Raw genomic sequence first — 25,812 nt, 5'->3', positions numbered from 1 at the left:
CCAATGGAAATATTTTGCTTGGAAAAATATGCGTGTTTTTGAGTTAAATATTAATTTTATTATATTTTCTTATGAGTAAAAATCTTGTGACATAATTATGTATATTTGATTATTATTATTTTTTATTTGTAAATTTAAAAATAAAATGCAAATTTTTGTCAATTTTTTATTTGCAAAATGTGTGGGAAAGAATTGAAAATAAAATAAAAGATTTTTCTATAATTTTTATTATATGGGACCAGAGTCACTCAGCACAACCCGTTAGTTCTTGTAGCCGACAGAATTTAAAAAGAATTCAAAACCCTTTAGAGTAATGCAGAATCCGAATATAATCTAATAATTTTTTTATCACATCTGGGATTCGATTTGAAACTTAGAAACATATCATGTTGACTCCACACTTAACTGTTAATATTTTAATAGACTTAAAATCTCTTTCTGATTAGATTTAAAGATGTGAACTTCAAAAAATAAGATTATTTTTTAAAAAATTTTAGTGAAAACCTAATGTCTAGCCAAATTTTCAGTGAAAATTTAGGTTTTAGTAAAATTTGTAAATATTAATTTATAAATATCAGAATATTGGGTCTTGAAAATAAAACCTGCTTTCATTAAATTAAAACAAAACAATTTAATTACTACAATCAATATAATTTATTCGGACGATATAAATAAATATTTTTAATAAAACATGAATTTAACTTAAAACTAAATTTTAAATATAAAAAAAGTATTTAAAAAAAGACAGTCCCAATAATGCGTGATTAAGCCATATCTAAAGGTATATTCTTTTGTATAACCTAAAAATTAAAAACAAATCATAATTAACTCAAGAAATCTATAATTATTTTCAAAAACTTTAAAATTACCTCAGCACACATAGTTTTATAGATTTCATCGGTATCCCAAGGACCACGTTCCGGTAAGGCTATACCGCGACGTCGTAACTCTTGAACACAATCTGTCAAATCGAATATAGGCAAAGGATCAATTTTCGCTTTAGCCACCTTGGCCGTTAAATATTCCACATAATGAGTGCTTAAAGAAAATTTAAATCATATAATTAAAAAATCTATAGCCATTAGAAAATAGGGAATAACCTACCGACACATTCCGGCATGTTTTTCGGGCACATCACCATTACATCTAGTATCAACCAAGCCAGTAGGTGTTTCTTTTTGTATGGGTATGGGACAAAGCAATTCTTTCTTTTTCGATGAACTTGGCTCATTGTCATCCACATTGTTTTCAGACGTTTCAATGGGATCCACTTCGAATGGTACACCATTATTTTTCAGCAGAATCTGCAGCTGTATGGGTAGTTTGTCACGCAAATAGAATAAACAATTGCGCGGATGATGGGCATGAAGACCTAATTTGGCGCAATAGGGTGATATGTTACATTTGGCACCCATCATAAAGGGTTTGGCACAGCCATAACAAAATTCATATTTGCACTGGGTGCAAGTGAAATGCATGCAGCCACCTCTAAAGGGAAATAGTTATTACTTGTTATGGTTGGTATACTCTGGAAAATATTTCATAATTTTACCTGGCTAAAGAATATCTAAATTTACACTTGGGACAATCGATGCCATTTTGTTCTAAATGCTGTTGAACTCCCTTAGCTTGTACCTCTGGATCATTGGCTGATTCCCATTCAGAATATTGATCGCAGGAAATGCCTTCATGTTGTTTTTGCCACTATAATTCAATTAAAAAATCTTAGAAATATTGTATTTAATAGAATATGCCAACATTTGGCTTACCGTCTTTCGACATTGAGCACAGGTTACTGAACCGCAATCGGGACATATAAGACGCTTTTGTTTTGGTCTAGCAAAGAATCCTGAAGAGCATTGTACACACCATTTAAAGTTGGGATCTTTGAGTAATGTACGATCTCTTAGTTTGCGTTGGAATAATTCGTGAACTTCTGGTTCAAGTATGTTTTTCAAAAATATATCCAAATTGGAGAAATATTCCAGATTTTCATCTTCATGTTCGGTTTGATTATGTAGTTCGGGTAATTTGCAGAATGGACAACTACAATCGTTAATACTGCGTTCGGTTATCTGTAACAAACACATAACATATAAATAGGTGATAACAAAATAAAATATATCTTTCTCACCTGTACTGTGAAATAAGTTTTGGCGCATTGTTTGCAACATTTGTGTGTACATTTGAGCATGGATACGATTTGGTTAAGGGCATAAGTGCCGCTACAAAGTTCACATTCCTGTTTAAGTAAGGCTATAGCATGATCAAGATCGCTGCACTCTTTGGCCGCCCATAATGAAACATCTTGTTGGAATTTCATAGAAACCAATACGGCCGCGATTTGAGCTTCTGCAATAGTGGCTGCTAGTTCTTCTTTCATGAATTTTTCAACAAGTTCCTGGATTTAATAACATAAAATTAAGATTTACTTTTAAGTTATTTATTATTGATTTACCTCTGTATTAACCTCCTCTTGTACCTGCTCTTGAACACTTGGATATGCTCTGAAGACGGGTACACTTAATTTACGTTGCCTTATTTCCAATGGCTCAAGTTCTTCTTCTTCCGTTGAGGATTCGTAATCGTCATCCGAGAAACAAGTTTCGTGATATTTCTTTTTCGGTATGCGTGGCTGAGTTCTTGATTTGAATAGAGAACTTACAGCCGGCTTTTCCGTGCTAGAAGGACTGGGCCTAGTAAGTTTATTTATAGCTTCTACAATTGAAGACTTTCTTGTAACGGTGGGATAAACTTTTTGTGTGGGTGTTGGCGTTGTATTAAGAGTTGGACTTATAAACTTTTGACTTATAGTCTTTACGGAAGCTATGCCAATCGGTGTTGTTGGTCCAGAAAATGATTTTGATCGTGTATATAATTTCTTTTTGAACTCATTTTGTGGTTTTGCTGTTGTGGTTTCTTTTGTTTTTGGTTCCTTGGGCATTTCTTTGGGTTTTGGTATTTTACTAGCTGCGAGCGGTTTTTTCACTGAAGTTTTAACTTCCTCATTTAGCTTTTTCTTGGTTTCAGAAGATTTTATGCCTTTGCTAGTAGAAGGCATATTGTCGTTATGTGTTTCCGAAACTGTGTTTTGGGAATTTGGCTTCTCTAGAGATGTTGAAGAAGTTTTATTAGCATGGCTTGTTGACGGCATATCAATTTTGGAATTTGCGGAATTTGCTTTATCAGCTACATGTTTTGAAGATAAGTTCTGTGTTTCTGTTTGTTGTTTATTTACTGTTGATGTTAGACCCTCTGAAGTTGTCATGGACTGATCCTCAATATTAATCTCTGTAGTTAGATTAACTTCCTGGTTTGACAATAAAGGCTCAGTTTCAGTTGCTTGTTTATTCATTGTTAATGGTAGATCATCAGATGTTTTGGCAGACTGATTCTCAATTTGAGTTTCTTTAGTTGAATCGCGTAAGTTATTCTTATCTGTTGGTAATTGATTATTTGAAGATGTTGGTTGTTCTTTTTCATTTTGTGGTATTTTTACATGATCTTGTAACGTTTCAGCATTTCTCGCATTGGCCACAATTACTTCCGCAGGCAACTCCGGTAAACTATTCTCTGTTTCCAATTCATTAGCTATAGTAGTAGAAGCTGAAAGTATATCTCTTAAACCACTAACTAATGCCGATTTGTCTTCGGAATCATGTTGTGTATAAGAATGCTGTTGTGTGTTTAATGCATTATCATTTGAAGATAATGAATTGACATTTTGTAAAACCGTTTCAACTGACATTTCCGGTAAAACATTTTCAGATTCTACATATTGCATAGAAGTTTGTGATTGTTCTAAATTGTTATCAATCACAGTTTCTACTGGCAGTTCTGGTAAAGAATTTTCCGTTTCAACAAATACACCAGTTTCTTCATTAGAATTAATTTGATTTTGAGTGTCATTAGTTTTTGTTTCAGTTATTGCCTCATCCTGTTCGAGGTGATCAGTTAGAAATGTTTGTGAATGATCAGATGATTCGGTTATATTGGACAAAGCTGAACTGTTGTGTATGTCTCTATGATCTTGAGATTCTTGGCTTGGTAGTGGAGATTGAGTTTTGCTGATGGATTCATCTTCATTACTAAACACTTCATTGCCCTCAGTTATATCTTCAGTGATATCATCATATTCCTCTTCATCTCCAGTTTCGTCTTCTTCCTCCTCTTCTTCTCCCTCTTCCCAGTCTTCATCTTCTTCCTCTTCTCCCTCTTCTTCATCATCATATTCATCGGAGTATTCATCTGTGTACTCTTCGTCATCGGTAGAAGATTCAAAATCATCTATACTTATTTCATCTTTCATTTGTTTGATCAGTCTTTGCGTGTCTTCTACTAATTCAGAGAGATTTTGTTTTGATGGATCGCCGGATGGTATGAATTCAGTTGGTGATTTTAAACCAGAAGATTGACTTATGGTAGAATGTAGTGTGGAACTGCTAGTAGATGGTGCAATAGTACTATTATTGTCTGTTGTTTCCTGTTGTATCACCAAGAACATTTCGCTAGTGGTACTGGGAGACTGAAACTGATCTGCTCTAGAGGCAACTTCCGTTGCGGAGGTATCGCTTTCGATACTATAAAGTTCTTCCTCTTCTGATTCATCCTCTGTTGTTTCATTATTAGTAAGATTGTGAGAGCTGTTTAAATCGCTAGGTGGTTGAGGGGATTCCACCACCTGTGATGGGGCTGTTGTAGGTACATTTTGCTTATTCGTTTTTACATTCTCATTTGAATCAGTTTTTCTTAATATTGTGGAGGAAGTATTTATTAAACTTTTATTGCTGGCAGTTCTGCGTACAGGAATTTTGGATACTCTTTTATTTGATGAAGATGCTAAAGCTTCATTTGTTGAAGTTTTTGTCTCAATAACGGGAGCTACATCTATTGTTGTGCTGGAAGCTTTTGAGATATTACCATCATTGTCCCCCAGTTGTTCCAAAGCAACTGGGTTCGATCGTGATATATTTTCTTCAGATGGTTCTATATGGTCAGTAGTAGAATGATCTTTTTTAACTACCACTTCGGGCACTTGTTCAGTTGTATTTGCAGAATTTTCTATAGTTTCAGGCATATCAGAAGATTGAGTTTTTTCAACCTGGCTCATTGCAATTTCAGTTTGTTCTAATTCTTTTGAGAGATCTTTTAAAGTCGTTCGCTTGTATTGATTAATGGTTTTAGTTCTAATTTTGGATGGTTTGTTTGACTTTCCTCTTTGGCTTGATGTTGTTGGATTTTCTTGTTTCTCCTTCGTTTTCATAACTACTGCTGAATCTTCAATAGGTTTTGTGGAATCAGATGTAGAAGCTGTTTCAGAGATATGAATTTTGTTTCCAGCACTTGAAGATAATGATGCTGCTGGTTGATTAATGTCAATAGGGGAGGTGTTGTAATTATCTATGTTATCTTCCTTAGCTGTAGGCTCTATAGTTTGTGTTGCAATAGGGTTTTCAATATCTGCAAAGGAACTTAGCTGTTCATGAGTTTGATTTGGAAATCCATCATTCGTTGTAGCTGAATCATTAGTGGGAACATCTGTTGAAATATTTGTTTCGTGTAAATTGACATTTTGCGATGTAGTTGGAATTTCATCAGTTTTGACTGAAGTGTCTGTAGCTGGAGCTTGTGGTTGTTCTACAATCAAATTTTCGGATGTGTTTTGATTAACTGTTTCTGACAAAACTTCAGACTCGATTTCAGAAGAAGCTATTACTTGAACAATAGTTTCCTTGTTAGTATCCATTTGAAGTGTAGTTGGGGCTTTATTGGTGTTTGGCAATGAATCTAATTTTGTTGGATTTTGTACAAGAGTCTCTTCCACATTTACTGCATTGGTTATTTTTATCAATTCAGGATCAGTTACCGGACTAGCTGGTATTTGGGTTTTCAATATAGAGCCATTTTCAGAAGATTTTGGAATATCATTTTGAGTACCAGAACTAAGTTCTTGAACTTTATATTCCAAATTATTCTCTTCTATTGGTGGTATGTAGTTATGTATAGTAACAGATTGAGCTAAAGTCGGAATTGGTTTTTGAACTTGTGTTTCATGCAAATCTCCATTGTGAGTTTTATGATCCTGAGCTTGTGTTTGCCCAACCTCTTCTGACGTTTGAGTAATTTGAGTATCTGGAGCTTTAAACATTTTAAATACTAGTCTTGAAGCCTCTTCCAATGTATCAAAATCGAACTCTTCTTCATGTTCTCTCTCCAAGCCTTTATCAAATGCCAACTGAAAAGTGGCAATTTCTGCAGTATAAACATATTGGGGTGGCAATTCTTCTCGAATAGAAGCAGTTTTGATATTTGGTTTTATAACTTCTTCCATGAGAAATTCATCTTGATCTATTGGTGGCGGTGGTGGGGGAGCAGGAGCTACTTGTAAAGTTTCCGGCGTAATTTCAGTAATTTCAGCTTTTTCTTCATCTTCTTCATTATTTTTAAGTTTTTCATCAATATCTTCCATTAATTCCATTTCAACCTGTTGGACCAGGTTGGGAACAATTTCCTGTATATGCTGCCAAACAAAGTTCTTAACATCGGCTTCATTTTCGGAATTGTTGTCTTTGGGAGTAGACTTAAATTTAGTTGAGGTTATGGGACTTTTGGTTAGTATTCTCATGGTTTCGGAATCATATTCGTTATCGGTTTTGGGATTTCCATTAGTAATCATATCGTGTATTGATCGTAGTACTTGTTCGTTTTGATTTTGTTGATTGTGTTCCATATTGCCAATCAGAGTCTCAAGATCTTTGAGGACGTTTTTATTGCTGAGTATCGTTTCATCTATGGGTAGCGGGCTGTTGGCAAAGTCTTTACTGTCCGCACTGTAACTGGATGTATTATCGAGCATGTGATTATTGTTTTCGAATGGAGAATTTAATGAGGCTGGTCGATCGAATGGTGATGGCATTTGGTTATTGTTATGGAAAGCACCAGTAGCATTTGGTGTTTGCATGCATTCTGAAGCATTGGCACTGAGAAAATTATGAATGTCTACAATGAGAAAAATAAGGAGAAGAAGGAGATTAAAAAAAGTCTATGAAATGATGATCCTCATAAAATGTTCTGTTAATTAATCTAATGCTAACCTTTGTCCATGTTATAATGTGTTGATTGTGTTGATGAGTGTAGCGAAACGGGCAAAGGCAGAGAACCGCTCTCATTTTCTACACCCGCTGGCGAACCCCAGATTCTCATTAGAAATGGTTTCAGTTGTGTGCGACTTAAGTCGAGTAGAGCTAACTCCACATTGCCTTGATGTGTGGTAAGCGCTGTTACAATATCTTCCCGGGAAAAGTTTCCTTTTGAAGAAATGTCACGATATTTGCGTTGTCTTTGTTCTATGCACTCAGATACTGCTTGCCATATATTGCCGGTATGCATTCGTAGGGCGTCTCTTGCTTCCATCTGTGATATAGTACCAATAGTATTCTCAGCTCTCTCCTGACCATATTTGGTAGCCAAACTTTGTACTGTTTGTATAAGTTTAGGCCAGTTGTCTCGTAACCATACTAAAGGATGCATATCCGGTCCACAGTATTTGAGGGCAGCATTAAGTTCTTCGGTGGTGTGTTTATATAAATCAGATTCCTAAAGCCAAAGATAATTGATTAATAAATATTATATTGATTGGATAATTACGTTATTTAATAATACTTTATGATTTTCCATGTCATTGAGTCTTAGAGAGGAGAGATCGCGATAGGGTAAATCATAGATGCTACCACCCAAGGGTGAGTGCATTTGTGATGAAGTCTTGAAATGAAATGAAACAAAGAAATCAATGGAAAGGTAAATATGCTAAAACAGTGTGGAGTAAATACTTTTTGCAACAGCATCAATTCACTTATGGATGGCTGACGCCTTCCTAAGCCATTGAATGTCTCAAAATCCATAGACATTGCATCATCCATACGTAAATCGTTGTTACTGCGATAACGCTGACGTTCATTGTAGGAGTACATGGGATGATTTGCATGATGATGATTATTCTGATAGTGATGATGAGCGGGTACATGACTGATATTGTGTATCTTGTTTAAAACTTCAGCTTCAAAAGACTTCATATCTTGTATCTTAGGTGATGGAGGGAAATTTGTTTGCTAACAAAATATAATGAAATTAGGGAAGTGTAACCGAAAAATAAGTTTCTTGATTACAATTGCCTACTTACTTGTATCATATCATTATACAAGGGTTGTGGTGTTGGTTTCGCAATAGGTTCTTCCCTAGTTTCTGGTTTTTGTATGGGTAAAGTGTCATAAGTCTAAAGTGAAATTGAAAGATGCATTAATGCTATTTATATTGTATACGTTTCAATATTGAAAACCTACTTGAGTGGAAATACTTTGAGGTGGTGGTGAAGTACCTATTTCTCTGGCCTGAGACTGTCGTGAATCGTTTTCCTGTCGCTCAACACTTGCAGACTTTGAAGAAGTACCGCAAGCTGTAGATACTTTTGACGACTTTTTAGACTCAGCCTTACGTGTGACCTCATGGGCAGTCGCTTGAATATTCTCATCCAATGTAGCCCAAATATCCTCCACAGATTCTACAAAATAGTTTATATTTCATTAATAAAACAACACTGGTGTAGGGTTTAACAAATTTTTAATATTAATTTGAGGATGTATTTTAATAATTTGTTAATCTAGGTATAAATTAAAAAATAATTAATTTTTAATATGTATTAAATGTTATGAAGATCATTATTAATTATAATTACGGTTATTAAGATTAATAAAATGGTTGTATGGGTTTGTTGGGGCTGTGAATTGGTTTGATCGTTTGGACGTGATGTTTTCAAAAGAGTTTGGTTCCTTCCAAAAAGGAAATTCTTCTACGCATACCTTTCGTTTTGAGCGTAAATTTGTTGGCATCGTCTGTAGTGTGAGCAGAGTCTGTGTTCGTTGTCTGAATATTGTTTGTAATTTTCGTAGTTTCAGTGTTATTTGTTGCAGTGTGTTGAATGGTTGATGACAGTGTCGATGCTGATGGTTTTTTCTTAATCGTACCACTTTTATCCTTGTTGTCCTTGACAGTTTCTTTTTCGTGTTCTTTCTCCTTGGCATGTCCTTTCTCTTTTTTAACTAAAGGTGATTTAATCTGTTTAGGAGGAGATATAGATTTTATGGCTTTTTTCGGTTTGATACTGGGAGTTTTACAGCATATAGAGCAAATTTTTATATTGGCTTCATTAACAAATGTGCAAAATTCACATTCCCATTCATGGTCTGGTGTAGAGGGCGGAGGACCTAAATCGTCTTCTTCTATTTCATTGACTTCAATTTGTTCGGCTTCTTGTTCTTGTTCAGCTTCTTCTGATTCTTCTGATTCTTCACTTTCTGTTTCTTCCTCTTCTGAAGCACTTTCTTGTTTTACCTCCACCTCTAATGGCTGTTCGTCCTTTTTATTATGTTGCTGTTCTTCTTCCGATTCACTTGGCGATGGTTCTCTCTCTTGTTTCACCGGTGTGTCTACAACTTTCTCGATTATTTCTTGTTTAATAGTTTGTTTCACTGCCGGTGTTTGTACTGCAGCACTTGTTTTTTGGGGTGTAGGGGACTGACTTTGTCTCTTAGGTTTTGACGATTTTTGCTTTAAATTTTCTTCTTTTAGTTTTTGTTCGATTTTAGCTTGTACTAAAGCTCGGGTACCCGAACCCTCTGAATCCAGATCTGAATATATACGTGAGGGTTTCAGCGGGCTATTAAAACCGGAATCTGCCGAACGATTATTATTATTATTATTGCTGGAAGATGTTCCTCTTCCTGGTGCCCAATCATTATGAACAGATTTGGCAATAGAATCTCTGCGTTGGTTGCGTCTATTGCGATGTGATTTAGATTGTGATAATTCAATATCATCATCAAGTGGAAATTGGGAAGCACTAGACATACGTCTTTGTCGAGTTCTTGAAACACCAGAACGAGCTGAGGTTATAGAACGACGATCATCTTCATCGGAATCTTCATCATCGGTAGCTTCATCGTCGATATAACTAGAACGTTGTTTGCGCCTTAGCGTAACAGATTTGCGGCTCATTGCTGGTGAAGCCATACGAGAACCAGCTCGTGAAGCTGCGCGAGAAGTGGAAGGTGGCATTCCCATTAAACCTGCAATAAGAAATGCAATATTTGAAATCATTCCTAATATTTAGAATTGTATTTTTTATATGAACAAACCTGGATTCATTACAGGCATTCCACCCATATAGGGCTGTGGATACATTTGTTGGAAACCTCTTTGATTCATAAAAGTCGGTGGTGGATACATGCCATTCATTTGGGGTTGCATCATATAGCCAGCGGGAACATTTAAAGACATATTGGAACGATTTAAATGTTGCTGTGATGACAACTGATTACTCCAGGGATCTTGATGAATATGCATATGATGCTGATTGGTTCCATTCCATTGAGACTGTTGCTGAGCACAATTGGCACAATTTAGCTGAGCCATGGACTGGGCCTAAAAGAATAATATTAATATCATTAAATGGGTAGAAGCTTTTTTAAATTATATATTATTTGTGTACCTGTTGCATAGGATTATTCATCCATCCATTAGTTGTTACATTCTGTTTGCGGTTAATCTGATTTAGATTAAATACCGAACTGGACATGCCACGTTGACCTAATTGATTGGCCCTTTGTGCGGCCATGTGATGATGCTGCAAAGCCATTTGACGCTGATGGAACAAATTGAAATTATTATCATCCATTAGGTCTAGATGGGATGAGTTGATACCAGACGACATGCTGCCAGAACGAAAATGTGATGGCGATTGTGAAATGCTTGACCATTGATCGAATGCTGACATATTCTGTTTACAGTGAGACAATGACATCACAACGATACGATACCAATATGGAAGGATTACACATGAAACGGACCAGAGATCCAACAACACAATTAATATGAGAGAAAAGGGGTTGAGGTAAACAATGAAAACATTGAGAACGAGACAATTTATAATTACATGAAAATAAATGAGAGGGAATGGCATAAATGAGAGAAAGAGAGAAATGTTGGACTCACCAAAATTCAACATTTTTCAAGAGAGTTAAATTAAAATAAACTCTTTCTCTCAGTTAACTAAACAATTCTCATTTCTTGTCAACAGAAAAAAATTACCTGATCTGTTACTGAGCCACTGCGCTCTCTTTCCATTTGTTCTTTCTGTTGCCTATAGCGTTGCTGCAACAATTGCATGCGATCCAGTGTAGCATTTGCCTTGCTTTTGATCTTCTCCAATGCCACAGAGGGTGGACGTTGTATATTATCGAATACTGATTTGGGCGTTGTTGAACGTGACGATTCACTTGGTGTCTTGGGAGTTTCGGGTAACGGACGATTTAATAAGTTCAAACCTCTGGGCAAAGAACCAAAGCGTTCTTGCCAGGATGCGTTCTTCATAGAAGGTGTGGGTGATGGAGGTACAGGAAATGGTCCCGGCATAGCATTACCCTGAGATTAAGGTTATATATAATGATGATCATGTTTTAAGGACTCATTAAACACTTAGATGTATATTAGAGAAAAAACTTTTCAAATTCAGATATCTTTTGGTTTGAGTTTTAAACAATGTTATTTATTTTTTTTTTGATAATGTATACTTGATTCTTTAAAATAGTAATAATATTTATAAATAATATGTAGAATAGTAATAATAAGCTTGTACAATCAAAAATTAGCACAGCGTAAAAAAGCAAGCGTAACTACGAACAGAATAATTTCATTACGAGAATTAACACAATTATCGATTTTGAATAATGAAAGAAATTGTCGGTAAGTCTAGGGAATTTTCTTTAGAAAATCGTGCAGAAGCGTACCTGATCCTTGCGCTGCATTATGGGTGTCATTAAACCGCGTTTATTGCGTCTGGGTGGAGCCACTGGCGGTGTGGGTCCAGGTTGACCGGGTAAAGTTTTAGGCGGTATGGGTGGACGTGACTTTTCGATGGTCTGTAAGAAATAAAATTTAACTTTTAGGAATTTTTTATTTATTATTATTTGCTATATATAGTATACCTTTCTTTGATGATCTTTACGTTTGGGATGCTTGTGAAACATGTCGTCACAAGAGGCACAAAATATTTGTTGAGCACATTCTTCACAAGTCACCCAAGGATTGCCAGAACCACATAAAGTACATTTCAGTTTATTGTCTGTTTAATAAGAAAAGTTGTTATAAGAAGAAATGGGGGAAGGAATGTGTAAGCAAAACATACCTGGTGTTTTTGAACCAGAACTGGCAGAATTTGGTCTCAGTGGAGCATTTGAGTATTGTTGATTAGAAAATTCAATAACTTCATAGTCCGGTTCTGGTTGTGATTTAGTTTTTGGCGGCAAACTGGGCTGTTTTGCAGGAGCATGACCATTTTCCGGTGTTAAGGGAGGCGGTGGTGGTCTTGGACCAATGCGGTCACTTTGCTCTGTCTTTAGGCGATAAAAGAAATATTATATGGTTTTACGACTTTAAAAATGTCTTTTTCTTTCTAATTAATTACTTATAATATGAACCATTAAAATGTTTATGTTATAATAAATTATATTTTTAATGAACAATTTGAAAACTAGGGCAATATGTTATTTCAGTTGTTTTACAACATGTCATGATTTTATGTCTCTATACTGAGTGTGAAAATGCATTAAAATTACTTATCAACGAAATATTTTCAATTACTTACCACCCATTTTGGCATAGAACGTTCATTTCGAGTGATTAACATCCCTCCATTTCTATTATTTGCAAGTGAGCTCATATTTTTCTATCGTCTAAAATTTAAATAAAATTTTTACAATATTTTCTTCATCTTTTAGATTATGATTTTTTTTGGTTTGCTCAGCAGCAACTCGTACAACTAACAAAGGCGAAGAACGAAAACTACTGATGGCCAAATTGAAAATTTTCATATTTAGTACTCATGGTGTACCGAATGTGAATCTCATTAAAGGCGATGACAACTAAATATTTAGGAGTATATGCAAAATTGGCAAAAATATTGAGAAGTTTGCACATAAGCGAGTTGAAATATAAAGAGATCTCCAGCAGAGATAATAACTTGGGGAATTTTTATATTTTGGGGAATATTTTCTTTTGAAAAAGTACTGCAATGAAAATTACTGTAATAAAAATTAAATGGTAATTTTTGTTAAGAAGTTTTTTTTTTAATAAATTTCTATGATTTTGATTTACTTTAAATAAAAGTATCTCAAAGATATTTTTCATTGAAAATTCATACAATTTATATTCAATGTAAATATGATTAAGTTTTTATATGCATTTTCATACGTACATATGTACACATATGAGGGCCTAATGTTGTTTTTGTTAATTTGTTCTTGAAATATTTAAAAGAAAATTTAAAAACTTCAAGGGTAAACTATATATATTAGATAAAATGACTGCGTATTCTAATATGTTTATATTATTAAGTATAATTCAATATAAAATATTATATATTTTTTTTTATTTAAATTGACAAATTTTTTGAGATTTTGCTACCTTAATCTCTCCTAAAGCATTATGAGATTTTTCGTTTCAATAGAGAGCTGCAGAGAGTGTAAAGATCATTGGTTTTAGTTCTCTCCTTTTAACTCTCTCTGCTCAAGTTGTTAAATGTCCTCTTTATTCTGCCATTTGTTTATATTAAATTTTAGTACATGTCTTTGAACCACATGTTAACGGCTCTGAGTAAAATCGTTTGTTTTTCTTTCTTTTCTGCCTGTTTCTAGTTTTGTTTATGTATTTTGTTTAATTTTTTACATATTATAAAATTTTCTTTTATTATTAAAATAGTTTTGTTAATTTTGTCATTTGTCTAATTTTTTGCATTCTCCTGAGAACAGAAATTGAGAGTAATTTCCAGTTGTGAGAACAGGAAGTGGTTTTCATTTTATTTCTATTTTCTACAGTTTTCTCGCCATTTTTTTTGGCAACAGATGTTCTCTATCAAAAATAATAATATATCACTAATTTTTAATAAAAATAAAATATTAATAAAAATTTACATTTAAATAAATTAAAATTTTAATAAAATATGTTTTGTTTAAACATTTAAATTTTCTGTAACTTTTGCATATTTAAACATTAATTCTTTTTCTTTTGTTTAAATTATAAAATAATGTTTTAATTTTGTTTAAAATTTAATTTTTCAAAAAATTAGATAATAATAAATATAGAATTTCATTCATAACTGGTACTTGTGAAAATGTCAACTATACAATAGTTGACTACAAAACTCCTTGAAGAAATCTGTTCTCGTCAGAAAATTTAGTTCAAAGTGTAATTTGGAAGACCTTAGCTTTTGACAAAAAATAAAAGAAGTTAATTGTTGAAAAGCTTAGTGTAGTGACTAGATCCTACAAAATACCGATCGTCGAAGATTATATTTGCATTTAATTTTCGAAATTTGATTCAGTTCTAGTTCAGTTCTAGTTCAGTTATAGTTCAGTTATAATTCAGTTCTAGTTCAGTTCTAGTTCTAGTTCAGTCCTAGTTCAGTTCTAAATCAGTTCTAATTTTTTGAATTAAAAATGTCTTTCATATATATTTTACAAAAAAAGTGTTTATATATGCGATCTGCAGTTATCATCAAATCTTTGAGTTAAAATGTTCTCTGAAGCCCATTGCTTATTAAATAATATAATTCTTTATTAATGTCACCCAATGATCTTATATCTTGGAACACATATTTATTAACTGGATCAAAAAGTAATTGAGTAGATAGTTGTACATTTTTGAAAAATGGTAGAAATGTTAGCAGATTCCCGAAATCAGTGTTCAGCTTAGTTTATTAAACGTATATGTAAACACGATAAAGTTGAAGTATGCCGGCACCAATATGGTATTGCTGTAGCGTGTCTGATTAATTTGAGCTTTAGTGTTGATTAAGTAATGTTAAATATATATTGTGTTAATGTTGGTGGCCTAGGTCAATACTTATACAATGTTTTTCTAAATTCAACAAATATGTAGTACTAACAAGACACTGCAGACTTTGTACCTTGTACAGACTGCACAGTATACATACATATATCCAGAAGATTTAAAAAATGCGTTTCCTCAACAAAATTAATGCTGACAATTTTTTAATGTTCTCGCTCTAAATTCTTGAAATACAATGTGGCAACTTATGTTAAATAATAATATGCAAGCAATCTTCAAAGTAATACATATATAAAATTTTCCATCTATATTTTACATAGAGAATATCTGTTTTAAATTAAAATATTTTTTTAGTAAATTTTTGCACCATTTACCACTAAAATAATTGCATTTTTATATTAGAAATAAATATATTTTTTTAGCTCCAAATTTCGGTTTTTTTATAATATTAGGGAAAAAACTCATAAAAAATAAAACATTAAAAAATTGTCTGCTCTATATACAAAAAGTGATTTTTTTTTCAAAATAACGACTATTTGTGTGTATGTTGCAAACATTTACAATGGTTGTCTTTGTGTTTATTTCAAATAAATTGTGTTTGTATATGTTAATGTGGCGTGTATAGTATTTTTTGGCCAAAAATAACATTTGTCAGCGTAAATAAAATAAAAGAAACAAAATTAAAAAAATGCGATTGACTTCGTCATTTTCATCGGCTAAAAGTTGTTGGTGCTTTTCGTAATATAAATTAAAAAAAAAAAAAAAAAATATGTTGATGTCGTACGAGTATGTTGCTGCTAGAAAAAAGAAAAAAATTGCTATTGCTAATGAGGATGTAGCTGATGTTGTTGATGATGATGCCGCGGATGCTGCCGCTGTGTAAGTAAGCCCAGGGAGATGCTGCTGTGTTATTTTTGAAAATTTCAACAACTATTTTTAAATGCCGCAAAACACTTTTTTTTGGTTTGTTTGTATGTTTTTGTGTGTTTTGCTTAATTTTTATTGCTTATAAAGGCAAAATTCAAAATTTATTTTTAGAAATTTTTATTTTTTTTTATATATAAATATGTTCACATTTGCTTTAAATATGTAAAATTTTATTAAATTGTTTTATTTATAATAAAAATTTTTATTAATAACTTTTTATAACCTTTGCTTATTTTTTAAATTAACACTTCCTGTTTTATTAACACTGTTTTTTTTCTTAAAACCGTTGCTTTTTTCGTTTTAATTTATTGCAATTTTAAATTTTTTTACAAATTTTCGTTTTTCTTTATTTAAAAAAAGCTTTTCAGTTATAAAAATAACTTTTTTATGTATATTTTTTTGTTCAATTTCAATTTAATGACGGCCTAAATACTGCTTACATAACTCGCGTGCCGTTTAGTATTGTCGTCTGTTTCCGTATTCGCACAATTTTTCTTAAAATTTCGTATTAATCGTTCAACTGCTGCTCACAAACTAAGAAAAAACATTTAGTTGTCGCCGCATACAAGTGTTGAATATTTTTGCTCAATATTTAGGTATTTTTCTTGTTCTTTTTCTCAACGTATCTACTATTGTCAAACGCAATAAATTTTTGGGGGAAAATTTGTTTAAATGAAAAATTTTGTGTTCTCTAAATCTTTTGAAATGATCTTTTTTCTCCGTTTTACAGATAGCTACAGACGATTTGGTGACATTTAGTGAGTTTGAGTTTTCTTCCGTGAATTTGAGAAAAAACAATTTATAATATCTTTGAATATTTGTAGAAAAATGATAATGCTGAAATCAATGATAAATAATACATTTCTTCTTGGTGTATAATTGTAAAATATTTTATTTATTTTGTAATTTTGAAAATAGAGAATTTTTGTTAAAATTTGTTTTTATTAACTTTTGCTAGTTTGTTGCAAATATTTAAATGTAAAAAAATTTTCAAATAAAATACTTATTGAAAAGGTGTTGACGTACAAATGTTGTTGGACTTTGTTTGCTTTTATAAAATTCTCTTTTTTATATAATTTGCCTTTAAAAGAACGATTAATAAATGAATCCTTTTAGATAATAAAGACGTTGTCTATCTGTATATTCATATGCTAGTTGAAATCTAAAACAAGTTTTAAATTTTCATTTAAAATGTCTAAATGTAATGAACTTTTCAAATTTAAAACTTGTCTTTTGTTAATTTAATTAAAAATTTGCATATAAATTCTCTAATTGTAACGTACATTTCATATCAAAAACTTTTTCTGTTTACACGACCTCCCCACTGTTATTAACATAAAGCTTTAGCTTTTACTTAAAATGTCAACACCCTAAAGTATGCTTTACGAAAAAACACATGTTTATGTTAATGAAATAGGAAATAAACAAAAGCTCTACACAGCGTATGAGTATTATTTGCAGCATTTCTCATTCATGCAAACAGAATGGATTTTTACAAGCAACTAATAACATCAAAATATTACAAAAAAATAAATAAAAAATTTAAACAAATAGTTATTAAAAAAATTAAATAATATAATTAATTAAGCAGAAAATATTTTAAATAAATTTGAAAATATGTAGTAAAAACAATAGAAATTAAAACAAAAAAAGTGCCTTGTTTTGTGAACAAATTAAATTGTTAAAAATATATAAAAAAAATTTAATAAGTAAAGGAAAAATTAAAAAAAGCAAAAAAAGTTTTACTAAGAAATGTAAAGCCAGTGAAGTTCAAGGAATCCAATGTGTGTTTTTTTCAAAATTTCATTGCACAAGACGGTGTAAAAATCAATAATCAGACACACAATAATTTGACAAAACAAACAAAAAGCAAGAAATAATAATAACAAAAAATATATACATACATATACATATTTCATTTGATGGCCAGGAGTCCCTCAAACTAAGAGAAAAGTGAGGAGAAGAAGGAGGTGCTTGGTATTGGGCAACAACATCACATGTCTATACTAGGAAACATGTTCAGCTTAAACATCATGATGAACATGAACTCTCGTAAACAATAGAGTGTAATATACTATAATCGGTTAAATTGCGGGTTTTTTTTTATTCTTGTTATTGTTGTTGCTGTTCTTTGCTGACGTTGGCTGCAGCCTGTAATTTAATTGTATGTAAATGTTTTAGATTGCCAGCGCCGCAGCTAATCTTGTGGCAGCATTAGCATTGTTATAATATGACCAGTCAAGTGTTATTATGTGTGTTTTCAAATATGTACTTAGTGTAATGTAAAAATATTATGGGTAAAATGTAATAAATGTATAAAGAAAAAAACTCAAAAACCTTAAAGAAAAAGAAATAAAAGTTCAATAGTTTCATTGAACTTACACTTACAATGTAAATGTCTTTGCCAAACAACAACAACCGCAGCAGCAGTTAGTAATTTATAATGGCAGCATCTAAGTGATATAACAACAAACAAACAAACCTTGTTCTAAGTTAAGAAAAACCTACAGACATTGATTTTTTTTATATATGACTGTTAAATTATTTTAAAATCAAAAGCAATAAATACACTTATAAACCTTTATAAACAGCCACACAAATGTTAAAATGTTTAATTCCACGCCTTCACAACCAGCCACACCACCACCGGTGGGTGAAACATCACGCATTAAAAGCTTTATGGGTCGTACACCAGCCATTGGTATATTGAAATCGAAATTCTTAACAGTTTTGGGAAATAGTAATGAATTATTAAATGGCATTTCATCAAAGGTATGTAAACACAACCACAACAACAACAAAACACAAATAAATATCAAAATTGTTACAACATTTCACATTTCCTTTTCCTTTAACAATAATAATGATGATGATGATGATTTACATGCTCTTTGTTGTTATTTGTCTTTGACCTTGTAAATGTAGTAGTAGCAGTAGTAGTAAGACAGAGTTGTTTAGTGCCGAAAGGCCTAATGACAACAACAAACATTTTACTCATATAAAATATTAGTAAAAGTAGTAGTAGTAATAATAATAAAAACAAAAATAACCGTGACAGCATATGTTTCAAGGTTTAATATTGCAGTTTGTACTACTATGTCATAAACATAAATAAAAAGGAAACAAAACGTAAAACATATAGAGGCATACAAACGCATACATTCCCACATACATATGTATGTATGTAAGTATTCAGCAATGCTGAAACTTTCTCTGTTTTGTATGATAGACATGTTTATGTTTATACATTTTCCAACTAAGTTTGTGTGTTAGTTTACAAGGATGTTGGTGTGTAATTAATTGTAAAAGAAAATGTTATTTAAGGCCTTGATACAAACAAAATGAATTGCAATTCAACGACAGAGAAAAAAACAGAAATTGAAGAGTAGGTAGGGGGAAACTTAAACGTATGCAGAGAGTCTTCTTTGAGGAAATATGCATTTACGGCAGTAATACTTTTTTTTATAAAATTTCCTAAAGACTGGAGGCTATTGTTAAAGAGGAAGACAATATCAAACTGCAGCAAATAAATCATAAAAAAGACCTTTGAAAATGGTGAAAGGAAGTGTTTTAGTTTTTAATTAAAATACTTTTGATGGCATATTATACATATATGGAAAATATAACGTTAGAAGATAATAATCTGTTACATTATTTTTTTCAAACACGCGACACTGTTTAAACGCCTATTGCAAAAAAAAAACTTAAAGCAAATTTTAGTATTTTTATCGTCATTATTAAACAACAATGGAAATTCAATTTTCAAATTTATATTCTTAAAAGGTTAAAGTTTTAAGCTTTCGATATGAATCAATGTACCAAATCACAGACTGATTATTTTAAAATGTCCCTAAAAGGGGACTTTTTGGTACTTTTAGTAGTTTAATGGATACTTTCAAAATTATTTAACCTAGAAACATATAACTAAGCCAGCTTTAGCTGCACGGGGTGAGAAGGCTTAGTAGTTTAATGGATACTTTCAAAATTATTTAACCTAGAAACATATAACTAAGCCAGCTTTAGCTGCAAGGGGTGAGAAGGCTTAAACTGCGTGCTTGCGAATCGTATGATAGAAGACATACATCGTAAGTATAATCGATGTCGTTCAGTCTATCTTGGAGAACCCATAAAATACTATGTTGCCCCAACATAGAGTTGCTCAGTTCAACATCCAGAAAAATATTTAATAAACGGGAGACAAAATACCTTTGCATCTTAGGATCTCCCATATAGTATTGTAAAGCAGTGTATCAAAAGCATGTTTGAAATCCAGGAAATTAAATAAAGGAGTGAACGCCATTCCACCAACTGTTGCACAATAACCCTTAAGCTGTTGATGTGATCACGTCATAGCTGCACACCGGCAATATTTCGTTCAGCAAAAAGTTCAGAATTAGCGGTTTCAGTAGCCTCGTTGTTGAGGTTACAGTAGTTTTTAAAATTTTGGGGTGGAATTCCATCAGGCCCTGAAGATTTCGCTATTGAGATGTTTAAATAGGGATCTTTTTAATTCAAAAAGTACTTTTTTGATTTTCTGCACTTCTTTGATTTCTGCACTGTGAAAGAACTTTTTGGTCATTTTTCGTTCTTCAAAAGTAAATTTTAATTTTCCATAAAATTGAACATAGAAACCCAATTTTTGGTACTTTTCCGCACTTCAACTGGTACTTTTTGAAGTACTAGTTGCAGTACATATAAAGAAGGAATTTCTGGTACATTTTTGTCATTTCAATAGTACTTTTTCTTGATTTTTAGAAATATTAAACCTTGGAACATAATATAGTTTACTGATGTAATTAAAATTAATAAGGATCTCTTTTTTTATAAATATTGTTAAAAATAAAATTCATAAATTTAATAAGGTTTATGCATATTTATGTAAATTCAAGAATAATTAAAAACCTATTTATTATTTTAATTTAGTTTACCCTTAATATCAGTTCAAGTGATTCGGACTATTGTGATGATGATGAGGAAGAAATGCCTAAATGTAAATAATCTTACATAAATTTTTTATTTCATCCAAATTCAACTATTTTCTTTATATATTATATTAGTTGATGAATCCATTGATTATACGAAAATAGACTATGAGGCTCGTAGGGTAAAGGCACGACGAGCACATGAAGAAATCATATCTGGTCGCTATAGACAACCGAACTTAGCACCAAGTAAGTTAATAGTAAATTTAATCAATTTATAACTAAATCATATGTTACTTTCCTTAAGGACCTCGCTTGGATGCCTTGCGCAATAAGAAACGTGACAAATCCCGTTCATCTTCTTCATCATCTACCTCCTCGTCATCGTCTACCTCAACTTCCTCGAGATCGTTTCAAAACAATCTACAGGATAGATCTCATGTTAGCAGCACTACACGTTCCGATTCCATAGAATCCCGACATTCGGGTGGTTATGAAAGGGCACGAGCCATACCCGGAGCTCGACGTAGTGAACTAGATATGCAAAGGGACCTAATGAGAATGCGTGAAAATTCAACAGTTAATACCACAAATCCGGTGGTCGTTGCTGGTAGTACAGCGCCTCATATTGAGGTACAACCTCCCTCTTATGAACGTGAACTTAGTAAATCATCTGTAGTTAATGCCACTGCGGCCACCTCAAATCATTCCATAAGAGTTCCTCCTGTTAGGCGTAAAAATTCCAATAGCAGTACTTTAACTAGTTTACGTGATGACCTCGAGTGTCAGGTTAGTCCTAGTGTAGAGTCGACCGACTGGCGTAATTTTATACGTTCTGAATCACAAAATTCGGTGCCTTCATGGGCCTCTTCCATAAGTCTAGATTGTCGTGCCGGTGAAGAGCCCATCAAAGAATTTATGAAACGTTTCACCGACACCTTATTCTCCAATGCAAATGCCATTGATTTGGAATTGAAATCGGAGTTTGGTGCCATGACACGTTTAGAAATAGGACGACAATGGTTTGTACGTTTTCTGGTGGATCAAAAGAATAAAGTGAAGGTGGTGAATGAATTGACATTTCATTCTTTGATACAACATTTTGCTTTGGTTTTATTCGAATGCAATGAATGTGAGCATTTTCCACCAGCTGCCATTATAATGAATTTGTGTTTTATATTTTATCGTGAAAGTAAGTTTTTGTGGGGAAAATGAAGTAAGAAAAATAAATTTTGTTTAATTATTTATTTTTTAAATTTTAGTTGATGTTCCCGGTTGTGATGCTTACCGTGAATATTTATTTACTTTTATGCGTGAACAGCCTATATGGTTGTCTTTGCGCTTTTGGAATACAGCATTTTTTGAATCAATACAATCGGAAAGGGATCATCGTGTTTTGGCTAAACAAAAGAAACAGGAAAGACGTAAGGCTAAGCAAAAAACTAAAAATGAAGTGGAGCCAGAATCAAAGCCTCAGACAACTGAAACTGACAATGAAGAAAAAGCTTTAAATAAAACTGAAATTTCCACCTCAAGTTCATCTCATCACAGTCACACCAATAAAATCAAAAGAGAACGTTCACCAAAAGTGGTCAATGAGGCAGCAGCTAGCGATATAGATAAAGAAATGGAAAATATATCATTTCGCCAATTAACGTAAGTTTTGTTTTAAGAAGATCAGTAAGATATATATTTTTTATTAAATGTCTATTTTTAGTTCATTTACTTGCAATATACATGCCTTGGGAGCTCCACAAGATTTGTGTTTGGAATTTTTCAAAAAACAACAGGCCATATTAGCCTTGTCCAAAGAAAAATCAAAATTAATACGTGATAACATCTATCGCATCTATTATGAAACCGAAATGTGGGGCTTCAAACAATCTTGAAGTCCCGGCGAGGCTTTAAAACAACAAAAATATTTCAATTTTCGAAATCAAAACTATAAAGATCAAAATAAGTTTTCATAGTTTTATATGGTAGTTAAACAAATTATTTAATATACAAACATAAAATACAAAAACAAATAACTATAAAAATTATTTACTTTAAAATATTGAATAAATTTAAACAAAATTTTAATTAATAATAAAAACAAAAACAAGTAGTTATATTTGTTGGAAAGAATTTTTAATATGAAAAACTAAAAAAAAAAACAAAATAGTTGATATTTAAATTGTTTTTTAAGAATTTAAGAAATATAAAAAAATTGTCATTAAATATTTTAAAAAATGTGATAAATTATTTTGTGATTTAATGTAAAAAAACTAAACAGCAAAAAATATTAAGCAATTTGATAATTAGCAGTTAAAAAAAATTATTTGGTTTTTTCAAGTTTAAAAAACTCTAACTTTTCCTCTAAACCCAAACATTCCATTCGTAAATAGTTACTAAACTAAATAACTTAATATGTATTAATCTACAATTAATATTTAGCAGTTTTGAGTGTAATAAATATAGAAAACTAAGAATAATTAAATGAATGAATGAAGTTAAACTAATTATTAATAATAATAAAAAAACAAACGAATGAAAAAATTTCTTCTTCGAAATGCCTCATACAACAATCCGTCAAACTTACAAGCAAAATAAAATAAAAATCAAATACTTAAGAATATTTATCTAATAATCTAATAATAAAATTCTCATTATTTTGTAACAATGTTGAAACTAAACTCAAAATAAACAAAATACCAATTAACTATAGTTAACAACAAATTATAAAATACACATACAAAATGAAATAAATCATATGGCAAAATAATAAAACTATTAAATTTAAATATATTTTAATATTCATTATTATTTAAGATGTGAAACACAAAGGGCTTATTGCGGTAACGTGTTAAGTAACACAATAACAAAAAACTACTTTAATATTTTTTATTAAAAAAATTATTTCTTAAAATTTTAAATCTTTAAAATTACTATTTTTTAAAATTTGTGACCTAACAATTTATTACAATAAACCTTTTAATATTTAGGTAAATGTCTCACAGTTTTATTTAGCATTCAAGTGAAGAATTCAAATCGTAAAAGAATTTCTACCAATTATAGGTTAATAACTATTCACCTAAGAACTATCGGAACATTTTATCATTTTACTAGATACAAATTGTGAGGACTTAAAAATGAAATAGAAGTATTTAACTATAGACAATTAAGAGTTAATATAGTATATATGGTTTAACTTTATAAATCGTTTAATTTCCAGGATTCGAAGTGGAAACCTAAATTAGTCTAAATCAGATTTTTAAATTAAACATTTCAAATTGCATACTGGTCTTCTGGGATTTTTACTGTCCCATAATGATTGGGAGTTCTAGATTTGTTTTCATTCAGACCTCCGGGTAATGGAATAATCTTTGTATCAGTTAAGGTTCTTTATATCTTTCAGCTTCATAATTCGTTCCGAAGTCTTCACTTAGCACTTTAACTATTATAATGACCATAATTAAAAAAAGAGATATTGATTTTGTCGTTCCGTTCGAAATATTGGCCGCGAATCTACTTTTCTTGGAACTTATAATATTCTTAAGCGTAATATCAATGCCCTTCTGTCCGAAAAATCGACGAAAGTCAGAAAAAAAAAATTTCTCAATTTTGAGAAGTTGGGTTCATTAATGGTCTCTCAATATTGACGAAGACGAAGCCGTAGAATTTTGACTAGATTGTCTTCACGGGTCCATACCGAATATTCGTTGTCTCTGTTTCACGGTAGACGATTACTTAATTAAGCTTGTGATAAGATATTATGTTGTTGTTGTTATCAAACAAGTATGAAGAGTTTAAATCCTAATTAAACTAGATTATAAAGACAGTCAGAAAGCTATTGCAAATGTGTCAATACATGACTATTGACTATTTCGTTTAATTTTTTTGTTTTAATTGTTAACTCTCTACATTACTGGGAAACAATAAAGTGGCGACTGTTTTCAGTCTCGTTTTCTACTAACTACATTCGAAACTAACTACATTCACTCACGTTTACAAAGAGTACATTCGCTCCCTAAAACGAATTAGAGCCAACCAGATGATAGGACGTTAGTAGAAATTACGGTAATTTTCTAATACATTGACTTTTTGCTAAGCTGCTGTATATTATTTTAATGGTTTGTTTTAGAATTTTGATTAACTCTCTGTTATTTATAAATTCGACTTTGCTTATTTTGAATAGGAAACTTTTCGTAATTATTTCTGATAGAGGTCTTAGAAATACAACAAATATTTTGAGAGACAGGCAGACATAACTAAATCGATTCTGTTGTTTATATGGATCCAGAATACCTACTTCATAGTTTCGAAAAATGTACATATTCTTAAATCAAAACTTTTTATAAAAATAATGTATATTGTATATTGGAAATCTATGGATAAATACTTCTATTTTATATCTAGAATATGTCTTGTTAAAATGTACCATAATTATTAACATATTTAAATTCTTATTCATAACAATTTATCACAGATTTATAAGACAATTTTTCATAATATGTTTTCAATAAACCTTTGATAAATTACTATGAATAAGGCAGTTATAATATAACTTACAACTTATAAACCAAAAAGAATTCAAAATAAACATTGTCACAAAACTTTGGAACAATTTAGACTTTGTTATAATACTTTAAGATATGAAATTTAGTATATCATAAGACCGATTGGTTCTAAAATTGGTTTATAAGTTATTTTTCTGTACCTACTTTTACACATAACAAAAAAAATGATATTACATAAATTACTTACTTACCTTATATTAAAACAACAACTAATATTAAGAAATTAAGTACTTAAAAAAAGATAAAACTTAAAAAAAAAACTATTCTAATAAAAATAAACTTTTCCTTTAGAAAAATTCAAACTTTATCTATTTCTTAAATAACATAATTTGAAAATCAAAAAACTTTATACTAGTTAAAAATTTGAAGAAAAGGAATTGTATAATAGTGGGCCGCATTTTTAAAGGTCCTAAGGTTAAAAAAGATTTTTTTGTTAAACAAAATTTAAAATTGAAGAAAAAACTTAATTTTTATTGTTTAATTAACAAATGATTAATTCCTATCAC

The 25,812-nt window shown here is 31.3% G+C and overlaps 2 protein-coding genes across 12 annotated transcripts; one reads left to right on the top strand and one right to left on the bottom strand.

Moving 5' to 3' along the window:
- Positions 1-630: 630 nt before the first annotated feature.
- On the bottom strand, positions 631-16,348 carry LOC111674551 (E3 ubiquitin-protein ligase lubel). 11 transcript variants are annotated; one of them, XM_046945263.1, is made up of 21 exons: positions 16,266-16,348; positions 12,698-12,785; positions 12,239-12,446; positions 12,039-12,175; positions 11,841-11,972; positions 11,143-11,475; positions 10,544-10,831; positions 10,191-10,476; positions 8,856-10,121; positions 8,340-8,557; positions 8,180-8,272; positions 7,830-8,108; positions 7,663-7,761; positions 7,095-7,596; positions 2,459-6,999; positions 2,135-2,401; positions 1,770-2,075; positions 1,553-1,704; positions 1,105-1,488; positions 870-1,038; positions 631-800 (listed from the first exon to the last, which is right to left on the bottom strand). In XM_046945263.1, exons 2-21 carry the CDS (start codon positions 12,770-12,772, stop codon positions 765-767), a joined length of 9,771 nt encoding a protein of 3,256 aa, XP_046801219.1. In that variant the 5' UTR covers positions 12,773-12,785; positions 16,266-16,348; the 3' UTR covers positions 631-764. The 11 variants fall into 11 exon arrangements, with proteins under 11 accessions (XP_046801219.1, XP_023290946.2, XP_023290948.2 ...); XM_023435178.2 differs by lacking the exon at positions 16,266-16,348 and adding an exon at positions 16,049-16,119; XM_023435180.2 differs by lacking the exon at positions 16,266-16,348 and adding an exon at positions 16,049-16,119 and having other exon boundaries at positions 9,021-10,121.
- A 977-nt stretch (positions 16,349-17,325) lies between these two features.
- LOC111674542 (uncharacterized protein KIAA0513) lies at positions 17,326-22,756 on the top strand. The gene is made up of 6 exons (XM_023435170.2): positions 17,326-18,597; positions 20,749-20,815; positions 20,883-20,996; positions 21,055-21,939; positions 22,010-22,403; positions 22,465-22,756. Exons 1-6 carry the CDS (start codon positions 18,433-18,435, stop codon positions 22,634-22,636), a joined length of 1,797 nt encoding a protein of 598 aa, XP_023290938.2. The 5' UTR covers positions 17,326-18,432; the 3' UTR covers positions 22,637-22,756.
- Positions 22,757-25,812: the final 3,056 nt, after the last annotated feature.

This window comes from Lucilia cuprina, chromosome 2 (genome assembly GCF_022045245.1).
Source record: "Lucilia cuprina isolate Lc7/37 chromosome 2, ASM2204524v1, whole genome shotgun sequence".
Classification (NCBI taxonomy): domain Eukaryota; kingdom Metazoa; phylum Arthropoda; class Insecta; order Diptera; family Calliphoridae; genus Lucilia; species Lucilia cuprina.
The sequence above is the reverse complement of the archived record's forward strand: the minus strand, read 5'-3'. Positions and strand labels throughout refer to the sequence as shown.